Source organism: Bos indicus, chromosome 2, assembly GCF_029378745.1.
Source record: "Bos indicus isolate NIAB-ARS_2022 breed Sahiwal x Tharparkar chromosome 2, NIAB-ARS_B.indTharparkar_mat_pri_1.0, whole genome shotgun sequence".
NCBI classification, from domain to species: Eukaryota; Metazoa; Chordata; class Mammalia; order Artiodactyla; family Bovidae; genus Bos; species Bos indicus.
In genome coordinates this window covers 17650179-17668852 of record NC_091761.1, presented here as the reverse complement: position 1 = coordinate 17668852, position 18674 = coordinate 17650179, and the positions used below count along the sequence as shown (strand labels likewise).

Sequence of the window (18674 nt, the reverse complement as noted above, 5' to 3'; positions counted from 1 at the left end):
CAAACATCTATAATGATATGTAGTTCTAAGTATCATTTAATGACTGGTTTTGAATTGCCCCTTAAAGCAGATTATGTTCGGTGGTATATTACCCAGCATTTGAAATTACTCTCATCTCATTAGGACATTAGGCTTTTAAATAAATGTCTAGTGCTTATTTACTTATCCAGCTAGAAAAATAGCTGGATCTCTTCAATATCTGAAAGAAATATACTGATACAATAAGCTGCAAAACCACAGTTTTAAAACTAAGTTAAAACTAAACTATCTATGATATCAGTCCAAGGCAGATAGGAATTCTCTGTCTTCCATTTTACCCTCCAAGATGCAAGGTATTTAGCCATAGGCATACCATTTCTGAGCAGATGCCTCACTTAAGCAGGATGTGACAAGTTCCTCACGAAAGGGATCTTTGCTCCTACTTGGTGTTCACAGTGTTAGCTTCTGAACTACTGGCCTCCGTCCACTTTGCAGGCCATCAGAATAACATTTCCGGCATGGCCCTGGCATAAAAGGCAGACTTCCTTGCCCGAATGAAATCCTCGCTCACCATGGCTACATGCATTCAGCTTTTACTATCTTTCCTCAGTACACTTTTGACTCTCCCCCATGGGATGCAGTTTTCCATCTAGCAATTAGGCTAACACCTTTCCTAACATAATCCAACAGCCAGGGCTGCCTTCGCTTACAGTGCTGGCAAACAGTTTCTAGTAAGTCTACATCACAGTCAAATCAACCCATGACAAAAGTTTGCCAGATAACACTGAAAAACAAAACATCTGTCTTCTGCTTAGGATATGTAGAAAGATGGAAAGAGCATTGCTCCAATTCTAACAAGAACAACAAAGTAATGCAAATTAATCTGGAAAATGACATTTTTTAAATACATCATAGAGTTAAGTACACAGGAAAACCAGTAAAGACCATCCTTCAAGGACAAATGGAGCTGGAACACTTGCTTACCTGGGGAAAATACCAGGTATGATACAAGTCAGATTAAGAATTCAGCCAAATTTTCCAGTGAATTGCTAAAGGCCGAATGCGGTTTGTATAAAGGTACTGAACCTGTTCGAAACAAAGACACAAGAAGAATTCAAACGCGCCTGCAGATTCTTCTCCACAGACCTCTCAGAGACCATGAGAAAGACTGTCGGGAGGTAGGTAAGGAATTACAAAAAAGACTGGGGGAAGGGGACAGCAACCACCAAGGGAAAGGCAGGAAGCTGAAGCACAGCCCAGGTTCCTCAACTCTGTCATTCCTAGGGGACAAGAACTTTCAGGTGCTGAGAGAAGCCAGTGAGACAGGATGACCTTTTCTGTTTTGTTTTTTAATCACTCAATTGTGTCAGATTCTCTGCAACCTCATAGACCATAGCCCGCCAAGGCTCCTCTGTCCATGGGATTTCCCAGGCAAGAATACCGGAGTAGGTTGCCATTTCTTTCTTCAGGGGACCTTTCCAATCCAGGGGTCAAACCCACCTCTCCTTCTTGGCAGGTAGATTCTTTAGCAGTGAGCCACCTGGGAAGCCCTTAGAACACAAATAAAACCCACTGCAGCTGGAAGAAGGGGAAAGAAAGGCCTTCTATCCTAGTGGCTGCTAAGTCACATCAGTCGTGTCCGACTCTGTGCAACCCCATAGACAGCAGCCCACCAGGCTCCCCCGTCCCTGGGATTCTCCAGGTAAGAACACTGGAGTGGGTTGCCATTTCCATCTCCAATGCATGAAAGTGAAAAGTGAAAGTGAAGTTGCTCAGTCGTGTCCAACCCTAAGCGACCCCATGGACTGCAGCCTACTAGGCTCCTCCGTCCATGGGATTTTCCAGGCAAGAGTACTGGAGTGGAGTGCCATTGCCTTCTCCTATCCTAGTGGAGGCAGGGATATATTATGAACCCAGACTGCTAGTCTTCCTAAAGCTGGGAAAGCGGGTCCTAGACCCTCTAGACCCTGGGTCCCAAAGCGTTCCTAAGACTGAAACTGAATCAGAACAAGTAAAAAATGAACCACTGACAAACGCTGAGTAACAAGTAACAGTAGTCTATTGCTGAGGGACGTGTAAAAAGAAACCTTTTCTGAGACACAGGCACAAAGGAAAGATCTACAGCTGAGGGTGAAACAAACACCAACCCTAGAGGAGTCTGAAGCCTGTCATCCCCTGAGGAAAAGAAGAGCAACAGCCGAAGCCAAAGCCAGTTCAAGTCCTGTCTAGACTAAACCAAGCCCTCCCCTGTCCCAACAAGAGCCCAGCAAAAACAAGAGTGGCTCACGTGCAAGTACAAATATGGTTTATCTCCATCTTTACTGTCCTAAACAACATGTCCAACATGCAACATACAAAAAGCAAGACTGGAAAAACAAACTGCCAAGAACAAAAACCAAATGATCTAACTAGAGGAAGAGAGACCCAGATATTGCAACTATTAGGTAAGGAACTAAGATAACTATTATTTATGCTTAAAGTTCTCATGGAAGATCTGCAAGACAACAGGCAAGACAGACAGGGATTACAGCAAAGAGACAGAGACCATCAGAAAGAATCCAGAAGAAATACTACAAACCAAAAAACATGATAAAAGAGATAAAGTCCATTTACCAATGGCTCATCAACAGACTCAACACAGCTAAGGAAGCAGGCAGTGAACTTGAAAACAGATCAACAGAAAATATCCAAACTGAAACACAAAAAGAAAAAAATAAAATAGAACACCAACCTAGAATGGTGAGAAATTTTCATATCGTCTAACATACATGCAATAGGAGTTCTAGAAAGAGTAGAAAATAAAATGAGGCAAAGGAAATATTTGAAAAGAAAATGTCTTAAATTTTCCAAAACTGATGGCAGAAGTCAAACCAGAGACCCAAGAAGTGCAGCAAACAACTAACAGAATTAACACCAAATAAAACATTACAAAATAAAACTGCTGAAAATTAAAAATGAAGCAAAAAAATTAAAGGTGGCTAAGGAGATTAAAAACAAAAAAGGTATATAACCTATAGAAGACCAAAGATACAGTAACAGCAGAGTTCTCAGAAACCAAGGAAATGAGAAGGCAATGATACAGACATGCTATAGCAGGTGTGATCTAGTTAACATGCTAAAAGAAAAAAAAAATCAAATAATGAAAAAAAACTATACCAACTGAAAATAATTTTCAGACCTGAAACAGAAATAAACATTTTTTTTTAGGCAAACAAAATCTAAGAAACTTCAAAGCCAACAGACCTGTGATGCTAATATGTTTAAAGGAAGTTCTTTAGGCAGAAGGACTACACCAGCCAAAAAGCTGAAATGAGTAATACTGGAAATATCACAACTGAAGACATATGAAATTAATTTTTTATTTTAATTGTTATAAAGATATTATAGCAAAAATAGTAGCAGTATATTGTGTGCTTACAGTCTAGTGAAAGCAAAATGTATGAAAGCAATGGAGGAAAGTGTTAGAGAGATACTGTACTAAGGGATTACCAGTGTTAAATGCTATATTATTTGAAGATAAGACTCCATGAATTAAAGATGTATATGATAAACCCAGGGCAACCACTGGAAAAAATAAAGAGAGATAAATTACCAGCCAAGTCTATGCCCCAACCAGTGACGCTGAAGAAGCTGAAGTTGAACGGTTCTATGAAGACCTACAAGACCTTTTAGAACTAACACCCAAAAAAGATGTCCTTTTCATTATAGAGCACTGGAATGCAAAAGTAGGAAGTCAAGAAACACCTGGAGTAACAGGCAAATTTGGCCTTGGAGTACGGAATGAAGCAGGGCAAAGGCTAATAGAATTTTGCCAAGAGAACACACTGGTCATAGCAAACACCCTCTTCCAACAACAAAACAGAAGACTCTATACATCTGGACATCACCAGATGGTCAACACCAAAATCAGACTGATTATATTCTTTCCAGCCAAAGATGGAGAGGCTCTACACAGCCAGCAAAAACAAGACTGGAAGCTGACTGTGGCTCAGATCATGAGTTCCTTATTGCCAAATTCAGACTTAAATTGAAGAAAGTAGGGAAAACCACTAGACCATTCAGGTATGACCTAAATCAAATCCCTTATGATTATACAGTGGAAGTGAGAAATTGATTTAAGGGACTAGATCTGATAGACAGAGTGCCTGATGAACTATGGACTGAGGTTCGTGACACTGTACAGGAGACAGGGATCAAGACCATCTTCATCGAAAAGAAATGCAAAAAAGCAAAATGGCTGTCTGGGGAGACCTTACAAATAGCTGTGAAAAGAAGAGAAGCGAAAAGCAAAGGAGAAAAGGAATGATATAAGCATCTGAATGCAGAGTTCCAAAGAATAGTAAGAAGAGATAAACAAGCTTCCTCAGCGATCAATGCAAAGAAATAGAGGAAAACAACAGAGTGGGAAAGACTAGAGATCCCTTCAAGAAAATTACAGATACCAAGGGAACATTTCATGCAAAGATGGGCTCGATAAAGGATAGAAATGGTATGGACCTAACAGAAGCATAAGACATTAAGAAGAAGTGGCAAGAATACACAGATCTTCAGGACCAAGATACATACATAAAAGATCTTCAGGACCAAGATAATCATGATGGTATGATCACTGACCTAGAGCCAGACATCCTGGAATGTGAAGTCAAGTGGGCCTTAGAAAGCATCACTACAAACAAAGCTAGTGGAGATGATGGAATTCCAGTTGAGCTATTCCAAATTCTGAAAGATGATGCTGTGAAAGTGCTACACTCATTATGCCAGCAAATTTGGAAAACTCAGCAGTGGCCTCAGGACTGGAAAAGGTCAGTTTTCATTCCAATCCCAAAGAAAGGCAATGCCAAAGAATGCTCAAACTACCGCACAATTGCACTCATCTCACATGCTAGTAAAGTAATGCTCAAAATTCTCCAAGCCAGGCTTCAGCAATACGTGAATCGTGAACTTCCAGATGTTCAAGTCGGTTTTAGAAAAGGCAGAGGAACCAGAGATCAAATTGCCAACATCCACTGGATCATCGAAAAAGCAAGAGTTCCAGAAAAATATCTATTTCTGCTTTATTGACTATGCCAAAGCCTTTGACTGTATGGATCATTTGAACCAGAACTTGGTTCAGATAAAGAAAGTAATGGGATCCTAGGAGATAACACCATCCTTATGGCAGAAAGTGAAGAGGAACTAAAAAGCCTCTTGATGAAAGTGAAAGAGAAGAGTAAAAAAGTTGGCTTAAAGCTCAACATTCAGAAAACAAAGATCATGGCATCTGGTTCCATCACTTCATGGGAAACAGATGGGGAAACAGTGGAAACAGAGTCAGACTTTTATTTTTTGGGCTCCAAAATCACTGCAGATGGTAACTGCAGCCATGAAATTAAAAGATGCTTACTCCTCGGAAGAAAAGTTATGACCAACATAGATAGCATATTAAAAAGCAGAGACATTACTTTGCCAACAAAGGTCCGTCTAGTCAAGGCTATGGTTTTCCCAGTAGTCACATATGGATGCGAGAGTTGGACTGTGAAGAAGGCTGAGCGCTGAAGAATTGATGCTTTTGAACTGTGGTGTTGGAGAAGACTCTTGAGAGTCCTTTGGACTGCAAGGAGATCCAACCAGTCCATTCTAAAGGAGATCAGCCCTGGGTGTTCTTTGGAAGGAATGATGCTGAAGCTGAAACTCCAGTACCTTGGTCACCTCATGCGAAGAGTTGACTCATTGGAAAAGACTCTGATGCTGGGAGGGATTGGGGGCAGGAGGAGAAGGGGACAACACAGGATGAGATGGCTGGATGGGATCACCGACTCGATGGACATGAGTTTGAGTGAACTCCAGGAGATGGTTATGGACAGGGAGACCTGGCGTGCTGCGATTCATGGGGTCGCAGAGTCGGACACGACTGAGCGACTGAATTGAACTGAACTGAACTGAATGAAGATAAAATGTAATTATAAAAATAATCCAAAAGAAGGCATAAAAACTACATAAAATCCAGCAAGATAGAAGATTTTAATCCAAACATATTAAGAATTAATTAAATATAGGATTAAATCAATTAATTCAATTAATTAAATCAATTAAATCAATCAATTAATTAAATAAATTAAATCAAAGGAAACTATTAGCAAGGTGAAAAGACAGCCTTCAGAATGGGAGAAAATAATAGCAAATGAAGCAACCGACAAACAACTAATCTCAAAAATATACAAGCAACTCCTACAGCTCAACTCCAGAAAAATAAATGACCCAATCAAAAAATGGGCCAAAGATCTAAATAGACATTTCTCCAAAGAAGACATACAGATGGCTAACAAACACATGAAAAGATGCTCAACATCACTCATTATCAGAGAAATGCAAATCAAAACCACTATGAGATACCATTTCACACCAGTCAGAATGGCTGCGATCCAAAAGTCTACAAATAATAAATGCTGGAGAGGGTGTGGAGAAAAGGGAACCCTCTTACACTGTTGGTGGGAATGCAAACTAGTACAGCCACTATGGAGAACAGTGTGGAGATTCCTTAAAAAACTGGAAATAGAACTGCCTTATGATCCAGCAATCCCACTGCTGGGCATACACACTGAGGAAACCAGAAGGGAAAGAGACATGTGTACCCCAATGTTCATCGCAGCACTGTTTATAATAGCCAGGACATGGAAGCAACCTAGATGTCCATCAGCAGATGAATGGATAAGAAAGCAGTGGTACATATACACAATGGAGTATTACTCAGCCATTAAAAAGAATACATTTCAATCAGTTCTAATGAGGTGGATGAAACTGGAGCCTATTATACAGAGTGAAGTAAGCCAGAAGGAAAAACACCAATACAGTATACTAACGCATATATATGGAATTTAGAAAGATGGTAACGATAACCCTGTATACGAGACAGCAAAAGAGACACTGATGTATAGAACAGGCTTATGGACTCTGTGGGAGAGGGAGAGGGTGGGAAGATTTGGGAGAATGGCATTGAAACATGTGAAATGTCATGTATGAAATGAGATGCCAGTCCAGGTTCAATGCACGATGCTGGATGCTTGGGGCTGGTGCACTGGGACGACCCAGAGGGATGGTATGGGGAGGGAGGAGGGTTCAGGATGGGGAACACATGAGAAATAAAGGAATAAAAAATTTAAAAAAAAAAAAGTAAAAAGAATTAAGTTATACAAAACATGGAAAATGATGAAATCCCCTAAAAGATGATGCACTGTCTTTAAAAAATATATTATCCTGCAGTTTTCCTATCATAGTGCCCAAAGTACTGCTTTCATTTTCAAGAAGGAATAAAATAAGACTTGAAGGGACTATCTTTATGGTTTGCTTCAAGATTTCATACAAGTTGAGAATTTAGAATTTTTCATTTTCCATTCATAGTGGCAAATAAAAGGAAATTGATAGAGGAAGATGTTTCCAAGTTATTAGATGAATCAGAGGATAAATGGAAAGAGGCAGGTAGCAGCACTCTTAGACTCTGTTAATGATGGCAAAATTGGTCAGGTTATGAGCTTTCAGAGGAATATATTGTAGATGAATCTTCTCAAAACTCAATAATCGATAAATGACCTACATATTCTTAAGGACACAAAAGAAATGTGGTATTTTCATCCAGTTAGTCATTTGACAGGAAAAATGTCACTATGCAATGTTTTGTGACAAGAACTTGGACCATCTTGTTTTGCCAAAATGATGTATGATGATACTCTTTAATATTTTTTATTGTTTGTGTGTCAATGTTTGAGTTGAGGTTTACTAGTTAAAATTCTTGTGAACACTACAAATAAAGTTTTTTTTCTTATTAAAAAAAAAAAGAATTAATTAAATATAAATGGTCTTACAAACCACTAAAAAGACAGAGACTGTCAGATTGGATATGAAAACAAGACCCAACTATACTAAGTCTATTAAAAAAAAAAAACAACAACCACTGTAAATGTAAATGAAAAGAAGCTGGGATAGCTTCAGTAGTATCGGTAGTATCAGACAATGTGTACCTCAGAACCAGATGTATCATCATGGATAAAAAAAAGGACATTTAATAATGAAATCTTAACTAGTCACCTCAGTAAGAACTTCAAAATACAAAAAGCAAAAACCAATAGAAATGACAGGACAAATAAACACACAATTATAGTTGGAGAGTGTAATATTCCTCTTTTAGTAATTGGTAGAATAAGCAGACAGAACACTACAAAGCCCATGAACAACACCATGAACAATCCTGACGGTTGCAGATCACACCACCCACAGAGGCAGAATACACATGCACAGGACATGGAGAATACAGGCGCGTGAGGAAATCAGCAAAGAGAGCAGCTACTGGCTCCAAAACCAAATCTTAACAAACGTAAAATAAGTGAAGTCATTAAATATATGTCAGACAATAATTCACAAGTATTAACTCAAAAGAGATCACAGATCTAAATATAAAACTTAAAATTATACAACATCTAAAACAAAACATAAAATCTTCGTGACCTTGGCTAAGGCAAAGATCTCTCAGCTATGATATCAAAAACCTGATTCATAAAAGGAAAAATTTTTAATCCAGATTTCATCAGAATTAAAAATCTTCTCTAAAAATGCTGTTGAGAATGAAAAGGCAAACAACAAACTGAGATGCAATTTTTGCATACGGCATATCTGACAAAGGACTTCTATCCAAAACACATACATAATGCTCAAAAGCCTTAATTACTTTTTAAAAAATGAGTAGAGTTGAACAGACATCATGAAAGAAAGTATATGGATGGCTAACGAGTACTTGAAAATATACTCACATCATTAACCATTAGAGAAATGCAAAGTAAAACAATACTGATAAACATCTAGACACATACTAGAGTAACTATAATTTAGAAACAAAATCTGATAATACTAAGTGCTGCTAAGATGCAACTGGAACTTCACACAATTTATGGGAATGCAAGATGATACAGCCACCTTGAAACTGCTGGTTTGGAAGTTTCTTAGAAAGTAAATAAACATACACTTACCATATGATCCAACATCCCACTCCTAGATATTTTAGGTCTTAAAAAAATTTCACACAAGACCTATACACAATATTTACAGTGACTATTTGTAATCACCAAAACCTGAACACAATCCCAAATGTCCTTCAATCAGGGAATGAATAAACAGACTGTGGTACATCTACACAGTGGATTACTACCTACCAATAAGAAAGGAACCACCAATACACCCAACAACACAGATGAATCCCAAATGCAAATATGTATGTGAAAGAAGTAAATTTAAAATGCTACAGACTTTGTCATTTTCCTTATATGGGATTCTGAAAAAGGCAAAAAACACAGAACATAAAACAGATCGGTGGTTGTCAGGGACTAAAGATGGAAGAAGGAGTTGACTAAAGAACATGATAGAATTTTTGGAGTTGACGTAATATTCCCTGGATTTCTTGACTGTGGTGATTACAGACCAGTTTGCATTTATCAGAACTCTCAGAACTGTACACTAAAATGGATGAATCTCATACTTAACTTTAAAGTGCAGGAAAAATGTTACACATTTTTAAGATATTTCAGGCTACCTCATTTAAAAAAAAATTTAACTAGACTTTATTAAATCTTAGACACCTTGGAGACTTCCTCCATACCAAAAATACATTGATTTTATTGAAAATAAAAATGACTATTGTAGTATGGCAAAGTCCACAATGTGTCTTCATTGCCTGACTCTCGGAAACATTGCAAGGCTCCAGATTTTACAGGGCTGGGTTAGGCTTTGGCACCCTTCAGTGCTTCCATACTTTAGCTAACGTAAAGGTTAACATCTATGGACTCTCCAACTAGCAAGCTGGATTAATAGGCTGTGGAAGGAAAATGTGACAGAATTGTTTAAATTTGCATTCTACCTTAAGATTTCTTTCTGACCCACAGTAATAATACGTAAGCCTTCCCTCAGTGTCCACAGGGGACTGGTTCTAGGACACTCCACTGACACCAAAATCCGCGGTACTCAAGTCCCTTTCACAAAACGGCAAAGTACAATGAATGGCCCTCTCTATCTGTGCACGTTAAACCTGAAAATACGGAGGGTTGACGTGTACTTATTAAAAAACTCCACTTGTAAACAGACCTGTGCAGTTCAAACCCATGCTGTCCATGGGTCAACTGAAGTTTCACACAAGCAAAGTAAGAGGGAGAGCATACTATAAACAGGGAAGGATGAAGAACTTCTAATATATCAAAACCAAACCAGATACTAAGAAATAATTATGACATCATACCAAACAGGCTCTGACTTCAATTTCTAAATGTCTAGGATTTCCTGCTGCTGCTGCTAAGTCACGTCAGTCGTGTCCAACTCTGTGCGACTCCATAGACGGCAGCCCAGCAGGCTCCCCCGTCCCTGGGATTCTCCAGGCAAGAACACTGGAGTGGGTTGCCATTTCTTTCTCCAAGGCATGAAAGTGAAAAGTGAAAGTGAAGTCACTCAGTCGTGTCCGACTCAGTGACTCCATGGACTGCAGCCTACCAGGCTCCTCTGCCCATGGGATTTTCCAGGCAAGAGTACTGGAGTGGGGTGCCATTGCCTTCTCCCTAGGATTTCCTAGTATTAGCTAAATGTCTTCTTGGTGATGTTATATATATATATTTGCCATGTTGCACAGCCTATGGGATCTCAGTTCCCCAACCAGGGATCAAGGAGCACAAAGTCTTAACCACTGAAACAACAAGAAAGTCCCCCAAAAACGTTTTTAATGGAAAGGTTCTACTTATTCAAAAGAATTCACAAAGATTAATAAAAATGAAAACAAGAAAGCATTTGTGGCCTTAACAAAGAATAATTCATTCAACAAGAATGCTGACTAAATATTAATCATTACTTAGGCTGAGCGTTGTGTAAGCACTGCAAAGTATCCAATGCTGAACAAACAAAATAATACCAGCAAAATGCTGTTTTTAAAGACACAGCACACTTCTGCTTTTTCATAGAGTATATTTACCTCAAAGCCAAGTCTATCCTTTTCTTTCCAAAAACAAAAATGTGTTACTTTCTTATCCCAGAATTCATCTGGCTTCACTACACAAACCAGGGACACTTCAGCTGGAACAACATTCTATAAAATACAAAAAAAAAAGAAAAAATTATACATGTAAAGTTAGTAATTTACTGAAGTTGTAAATTATTAGGTATTCATGATTGACCAGAGTAAGTAAGAGACCTCTGGAAAATAATTAAAGAGATAAAATACAAGAAATGCTGCAAACCGCAAAACATACATGGCAATAAATAAATATTTGGAAGAATCTGATTCAGAAAACAATGTTTAAAGACAGCACATGTGAATTATTTTTGTGTTTTACTGAATCTCTAATAGGAATATATTTAAACTGCAAGATAATTTTTAGTTGAGAAATTATTAAATTTGGCTTTTCTATGATATGAAAAAAATTTTTTCTAACACAATCATCTTAGAGAATTTCTTCCAATAATGTAAATCAATTTTCTAACAAATAAGCTTCTTATACCATTATACAAAGAAGCCAAGATTCTACATGATTATTAACTTGAAGAAGAGGACAAAGCTAAACCTCCACAAATACAATTTCACATTTGCTAGATACAGTTATTCACATCATCACCTAAAGAATGGAAATTAACATTTACTGAGCTAATATATATTCCATATATATCTTATCAGCAAGTCCCATAGAGTCTATTTTTAAAATATATCTTAATTAAACTTACCCATTTCTACCACCTACATTGCTAATATCCCCAAACAAATCAGCTTTTTGAAACCCTCTTAGCAGGCCTCCCACTTTTGCATTTTTTCATACTCAGAATAAAATTCAAACCCCTTAGCAAAGCCAAGAAGCCCGCCCAGCTCAAGGCCCCATGACCTCAGACCTCATCACACACCTCTCCCGTCTTAGCTCACTCCTCTACCACAGCCACGCTGACCTTCTTGCTGCTCCTGGAATGTGACAAATCTGTTCCCAGCTCAAGACTACGCCCTTGATGTTTCCTCTGCCTGGAATGCTCTTTGCCCTATACCTAGAAGCACTTTCTCAGTTTATTTAGGATTCTACTCAAATAGTCCCTCCTCTTTAGAGACTTGCTCTGACCATCCTATATAAAGCAGCAACATTTGACTCAGTCTCCTTTCACCAATTTATTTTTCTAAATAGCATTTATCAGTATATGATGTTACATTACTTAGTAATTTGCCTAATTGCTTATAGTCTGACTCCTCAGACAGAACATAGGCTTCCCAAGGTCAGGTACCTCATCTATCATGGCACTCCTGTATCTCCAGGGCCTATGACAGTGCCTGGCATATAGAAGATACTCCATGAGTCTCTGTTGAATAAATGAATTCACATTAACAAGTGGATCTCATCCTTCCAATGTTACAGAAGCATAAACTAAGCTTGAGAGAACTAAAGGAACTTGTCTAAAGGAACAGAGTTTGAAGGAATAGTACTAGAACAAAAACCAGGTCGGTCTGACTCTCAAGTTTTACCATAACATTCCAAACATTCTAGACCGGGGGTCAGTAAATTCTTTCTCTAGGTCCAGATAAAAAATATTTTAGGTTTTTAAGCCTATACAGTCTCTGTTGCAACTATTTTTATTCTGTCCACATAGTGTGAAAGATGCCATAAACAATATGTAAACAAAACTCTGTTTACAAGCTCTAGGGGTCAACCACTGTTCTAGACCATAACACTACTGAATAATAATAATGCTATATGATAATAAGTATTATTAGTATTGATCAGGGGAAAACAGAAAACCTTTCAATTTAAATATCTCACTGGACATGCCACAAATCTAGTGCCCCTGCAATGACTGGGTTATGAATAAAGTTAAAAAAAACCCTCAGTGCTATCAAAACTTGTATCAGAGGGGGTGGGAAATTTAGAGTAAAATGAGGTTTATTTATATACTGACTATGGAAATCAAATATTCAAAATCACTGAGTATTAAAGCTGTTAGGAACAAAAGAAAACAAGCCAGTCATGTCAGAGAATATTGTACAGGCAGAGCTCTGGGCTCCCAAACAGCTGGTTCCAGCAACTTCTGAAATAAAAGCAACATAACTTTGTATGCAGAAACTATTTGACGAAGAGTAAACAACAAGCCATCGCAATTTCTGAAAAGGTAACTATTAACAAAATCCAAAAGTTGTTAAAACACCTATCAGAATAGAAATCACAAGAGGGGATTAAATCATCCATTGATTGTTCTTCAAAACTGCCACTGATCAAAGTCCAGTTCATACAGCAAGTCCCAAACAGCTCACTGGTGAAACAGTTGAATGGAAGAACCCAAGGTTGTAATTAATGGGTTTCTAACAATTTGTACAGAGAAGAGTTTGTCTCCAGGGTTTAGAATTTAAAAGCACTGGGAATATATTTAACAGAAAGAGTTACTAATGGGACACCAATCTGCGTTCCCTTAAAAACTGACCCAATGGAGCCTATGTCCTTTCCAATCCAAAGGAGGGAGTCTAATGATGAAGGGTAGGCCAACCAATCAAGAATAAGGTACTGGGCAGAAAATTTGGGAACCACCTCAGACACATCCCAGTGCTAAATATACACTTTTAAAGGGGCTTAGGCTGCTCCAGGTTCCAACTGTGATTTTCTCCCATGTTCACCACAAGAACATAGGTTAAGTTATTTAAAATCATTGAAGACTTTTGAAGATAACAGAACTTGTTTCCCAAGTTTGGGAGGATGAAATTAAACGAGGTCATTTATATAACAAGCTTAGTACATAGCACCTGAACCATACTAAGCACTAAAACTAAAATTATGAGTACCCATTCTTTGAGATTCTAAGAATTCTTTATCTTAAACAAAAAATAATCCATTAACAATCATTCTCCCTAGTTGTCATTTAAAATTTTAAATTATATTCCTTTCCACAGAACCCTAAAGTAGTTACTAATTATTTGCCAGGTCATTTAAAATTCTTGATCTTTCTTTTAATATCACTGATACTTAATTGAATGTTCACCCGCCATGTAACAGCCAACATACCTTCCCCAAACTACCCTGCCATCAGTTCCTTTTACTGTATTCACTTAATTTTTGAGCTATCACTAAATCAGCCAGGAATGCCCTTTTCACTTTATTTTAAATTAGATAATCTCTTTAACTCACTTAACTTTAACTTTCTACATAAGCCCTTCTTAAGGAAACCCAGGTACATGAGAGCAATCTGTCCCCTTTCACTCACTCAATTGTTGTATTTTTCTCAATATCCTCAATACTCTCATAATAAATCAACAAATAACTACTAGGAACCTACTACATGCAAGGGATTACAGAAACATTCTGTGAGGAACACTAGGAAGTATAAGCAGAAGACTAGGACCCACCCAGACCAGGGATTCTGTAGCCACAGCTGTTTATGAAATGCTTGTCTGTGAGCTGCTGAAGTCCCCAAGGACACAGCTACAGTTGAGTACATTTCTTCTAGATTAGAAACAGATACGACTATCACGAACCCTGATGATTCTTAGAGGAAAGAGGGAAACAAAGGGAGAAACCTATCAGAATTCTCAGCTTAGACTTACCCAGTCCTATTCCCTCCTTGAGGTGGGATAATGCAAATACTACAGCGTGCAAGAGCGCCCAGATGAGTCTCATAGCCTCTGCCCTCACATTGTGAAACTCACTGGCTTCAATGCTTAAGTTACTTAAACATGACATATTATTTTTGGTAATTTACTTATCTTTAGAATAGGGCTGAAATTTATTTTACTACTCAAGCAAAACCTATGAAGATCAAATCTGAACAATTCAACACTGATCTGTGCATTTCAGAACAAAGTCACTGCTTAGAAGCTTGGGCACAGTCCAATAAATGAAATGCATTTGCCACTATCATCTAATCTGTTGCTGTAAAATAAAACCATTTCCTGATAGCCAAAAATAAAATTACCTGTAGCATTAAGACTACTGTTTTCACCACATTCCACTGGGATTTTCTGCCATCCACAATCACGGTAAATCCTCTAGCCTTACACTTCTCACTGAAACAAAACAAAATTACAGAGTATATTAAAATAAGCTTCCTATTTTATTCTTCAAAATCCTAAATAAAGCTTACGCTGAGTCATACATGGCACAGCATTAATTTCACTTGATTTGGTTTGCATGGTCAACACAATTCTTCAGGGTGTCCTTTCAGTTTTCTCAAGCAATTTACTTTTCTCATTTCAGGAAACATAGGCAATTTATAAGCTAATCTGGTGAGAAAATTACTCTAAAAGCATGTAAATTCAACATCTTAATATGAGAAAAAAAACCGAACCAACATTCAAATAGCCTCACTGGCCCCTCAACCTCCTCATCTGTAAAATGGGATCACGGTGATAGGTAACTGATGCCTGCCAAGTGTGGATGTACTTCTTATCTCTTCTTCCTGCCAAGAGTATAAGGTTGCAAAGTGATATTTCAAAACCAGGTAGAAAATAAAGTAAGCTATTATTAAACCTTTAAAAAGAAGAAACATTACTTTGCCAACAAAGGTCCGTCTAGTCAAAGCTATGGTTTTTCCAGGAGTCATGTATGGATGTGAGAGTTCGATCATAAGGAAAGCTGAGCGTCGAAGAACTGATGCTTTTGAACTGTGGTTTTGGAGAAGACTCTTGAGAGTCCCTTGGACTGCAAGGAGATCAAACCAGTCAATCCTAAAGGAAATCAACCCCGAATATTCATTAAAAGGACTGATGCTAAAGCTCCAATACTTTGGCCACCTGATGCGAAGAACTGACTCACTGGAAAAGACTCGATGCTGAGAAAGATTGAAGGCAGGAGGAGAAGGGGATGACAGAGGATGAGATGACTGGATGGCATCATTGACTCAATGGACACGAGTTTGAGCAAGCTCCAGGAATTGCTGAAGGACATGGAAGCCTGGCGTGCTGCAGTCCATGGAGATGCAAAGAGTCGGACATGACTGAGCTACTGAACTGAACTGATTATTAAACCATTGGAAATGAGGTTCTTGTGTTCTTTGGGAGAAACTTAAAGAGGTGAAAATTTAGTGTATATAATAATTCAAAGCTTGAATACACCGTATCGGACCTACCTCTGTTCTTACTTTTGCCTCTTAGTTGTTGACCAGAAAATCTTGAGTGCTGGAAAATGTGTTATTGCTATATATCATACCAAATTATTCAAGTACCAACTAAACACCTCCCAGGAGCCTGCCCTAGTAAAATCCAACAACTACATGGAAAAACTCTATCATAAGTGGAAAACTATATAGCTTTATTATTATTACTATTTGTTTTACTATAAAATCAACTTAATGCAAAGATCTCAACTGCCCTCCCTCTAACATAGTGGAAGAAACTGCAGATTTGCCTAGCAGAACAAGGATTTGGTAGTGAAATTTCTCCCCAAAGTTATCCCAATTGCCTACATTACAGAAAAGGTTAATAGGAGGCCTCTCCTGAGATTTAAATCCAACAGTCCATGGAATTTTACTAATTCTCTTTACTTTCTCCAAGCACTCATACTAACCTCTATAGGATTACTGGAGAAGTGATATCCAATTCTACTGAGAAACAGTAAGATCACAAGAATGAGGACAATATTGCTAAAGACCCAGAAGAAGAACAGGTGCTTCAGTAAGTGGGGACAGAAGCTGAGCTTTCAAAGAGAAGAGAGAAATGTTCAAGAGGTGAGGCAAATGCAAACACATGTCCATACAAAACACTTGCCCACAGATGTTCACAGCAGTACAGTTCATAAGAGCCAAAATCCGAAACAACTCAAATCTTCAAAAACTGATGAATGGAAAAACAAAACGTTTTTGTTTACTCCATTCAATAGAGTATTATTCAATCATAAAAAGAAATGAAGTGCTGATATGTACTGCAACATGGATAAACCTTGAAAACATTATGCTAAGTGAAAAGAAAGCCAGACCAAAAGTCCATATATTGGATGATTCCATTTATATGAAATTTCCAGAATGGGTAAATCCATAGAGACAGAAAGTAGATTAGTGGGTACCAAGGGCTGGGAGGAGGGGAGAACGGGATGAGGAGTGACTGCCAATGGGTACAGGTTTTCTTTTGGGGTTGATGGCAATGTTCTAGTAGTAGAGTGATGGTTATGCAATCCTGTGAAAATAACGAAAACCCACTGAAATAAACACTTTAAAAAAGTGATAGGTATGTGACTTGGATTTTGCGTTATAAAATAAAAGATCCACTAACCACTCTTGAAGGGTGGGGGTGAGGGAATACAATGATCACTTTCATACTGGCAACATAAAGCCTTGCTGGGGAAGCAACTCTGATTATCTAATTGCTAGCTGTGGGACCAGGTAGGAAGAAAGACCACTGTGACTGAGGGGGGATACAAGCGTTAGAAGGACCAGCCTAACAGAGTAACTGTCAGCAAGGGGTCACCAGAGGAGTGGCAGGGACTCTACCAGTGCAGAATGGAAGTTTGCAGGAAGGGGAGCTAAAGACATGTGGAGCTTCCCAGTGAAGGGCCTTCCCTGGTTGGGACTGGAGCCAAGAAAAATGTGTCATCCTCATAATTTGGCACTTTCTTGTCACTGGCATCTGTATCTCTGAGGCACAGGTTGCACAATCAATTTGTTGAACAAGCAAGTTTTATACAAACACATTTATATTTCAAAGCACAATAAATTAATCTGTATACTAAGACAAAGTAATGAAGCTTGCAAATACCATCTGTAGGAACTTAAGGGCATAAAATACTCTAGATTTATCTTTTAGAGTACTTAAAAACAGCCTTAATCATAATTTTTTCACATTTTACTAAGATAGATAAAGAAAATACAATGCAAAGATACTACATATGTGAAAACTGCAAGACCAACTGATACTACAAACTACTTGAAAGGAATTCTTTTAAAAATTTCAATCCTACAAGTGGACTGATAGTTTCAACTGTGTTTAATGAGAATATACGTAGATTTAGAAGTACATTATGTCCCTTACAAATGTTGTATTGGAGTAGCTGAAATGCTGTATTAGTAAATTCCTATAGTACTATTAACATGTTCATAGTTTTAAGACCAATATACAAAAAAAAAAAAAAATCTATTAAGACCCTACCTTGTTGTTCATACTCCATTAGAGCCTTTCAAGGGTCTGGTGGCTGGATTAAAACAGCTTTTAAAAGAGAAGTGGCTCCTTAACTAGTTCATTCACTTTGGCAAGAAAGAGACTATCAGTGGATTTTCTGGGGTCAGTATTCTGTAGCTCTTTACTAATTTCTTTGATTACAACCAAGGGCTCCTTTTTTCCCACTCCAAGAGCTCTGCTTATACTTCCACCATGGCACTAATTTCACTTATGCTTTTCTTATAATTGCTTGTTTATAATTCATCTTCATTGGATAACATGCTTCCAGAAAGCAAGGATATTACTGCCTTACTGGCATCTGGGAAGCTTCCAGCTCAATGCTTTAAATACAGAGGGCCCCTAAAAATGTCAGAAGCCACACATACCACTCCCTGGTCAGAACATAACAACGGTTCCTTCTCATCAGGCCCTCTAAGGTCTGACTCCAGCCCCTCTGGACGTTCTCCCCAAACAAACCCTGGCCCTCTCTCAAACTGCTCCACCCACACAACCCTCCTTACTGACCCCACAACACACTGAGCCTGCACCGCCTCAGTGTCCTTCTTTCCACTTACTGCTCCTTCTGTCTAAA

At 38.2% G+C, this 18674-nt stretch overlaps 1 protein-coding gene across 4 annotated transcripts in view; it reads right to left on the bottom strand.

Moving 5' to 3' along the window:
• The window catches only part of SESTD1 (SEC14 and spectrin domain containing 1), a 152511-nt gene that overhangs the window by 65891 nt on the left and 67946 nt on the right, over positions 1 to 18674 (bottom strand). For all 4 annotated transcript variants that reach the window (XM_070802913.1, XM_019969984.2, XM_019969991.2 and 1 more), the window contains 2 exons: positions 14911 to 15001; positions 10955 to 11068 (listed from right to left, as the gene is read on the bottom strand). In XM_070802913.1, the coding sequence (XP_070659014.1) occupies positions 10955 to 11068; positions 14911 to 15001 (205 nt within the window). The remainder of the gene's footprint in view (positions 1 to 10954; positions 11069 to 14910; positions 15002 to 18674) is intronic.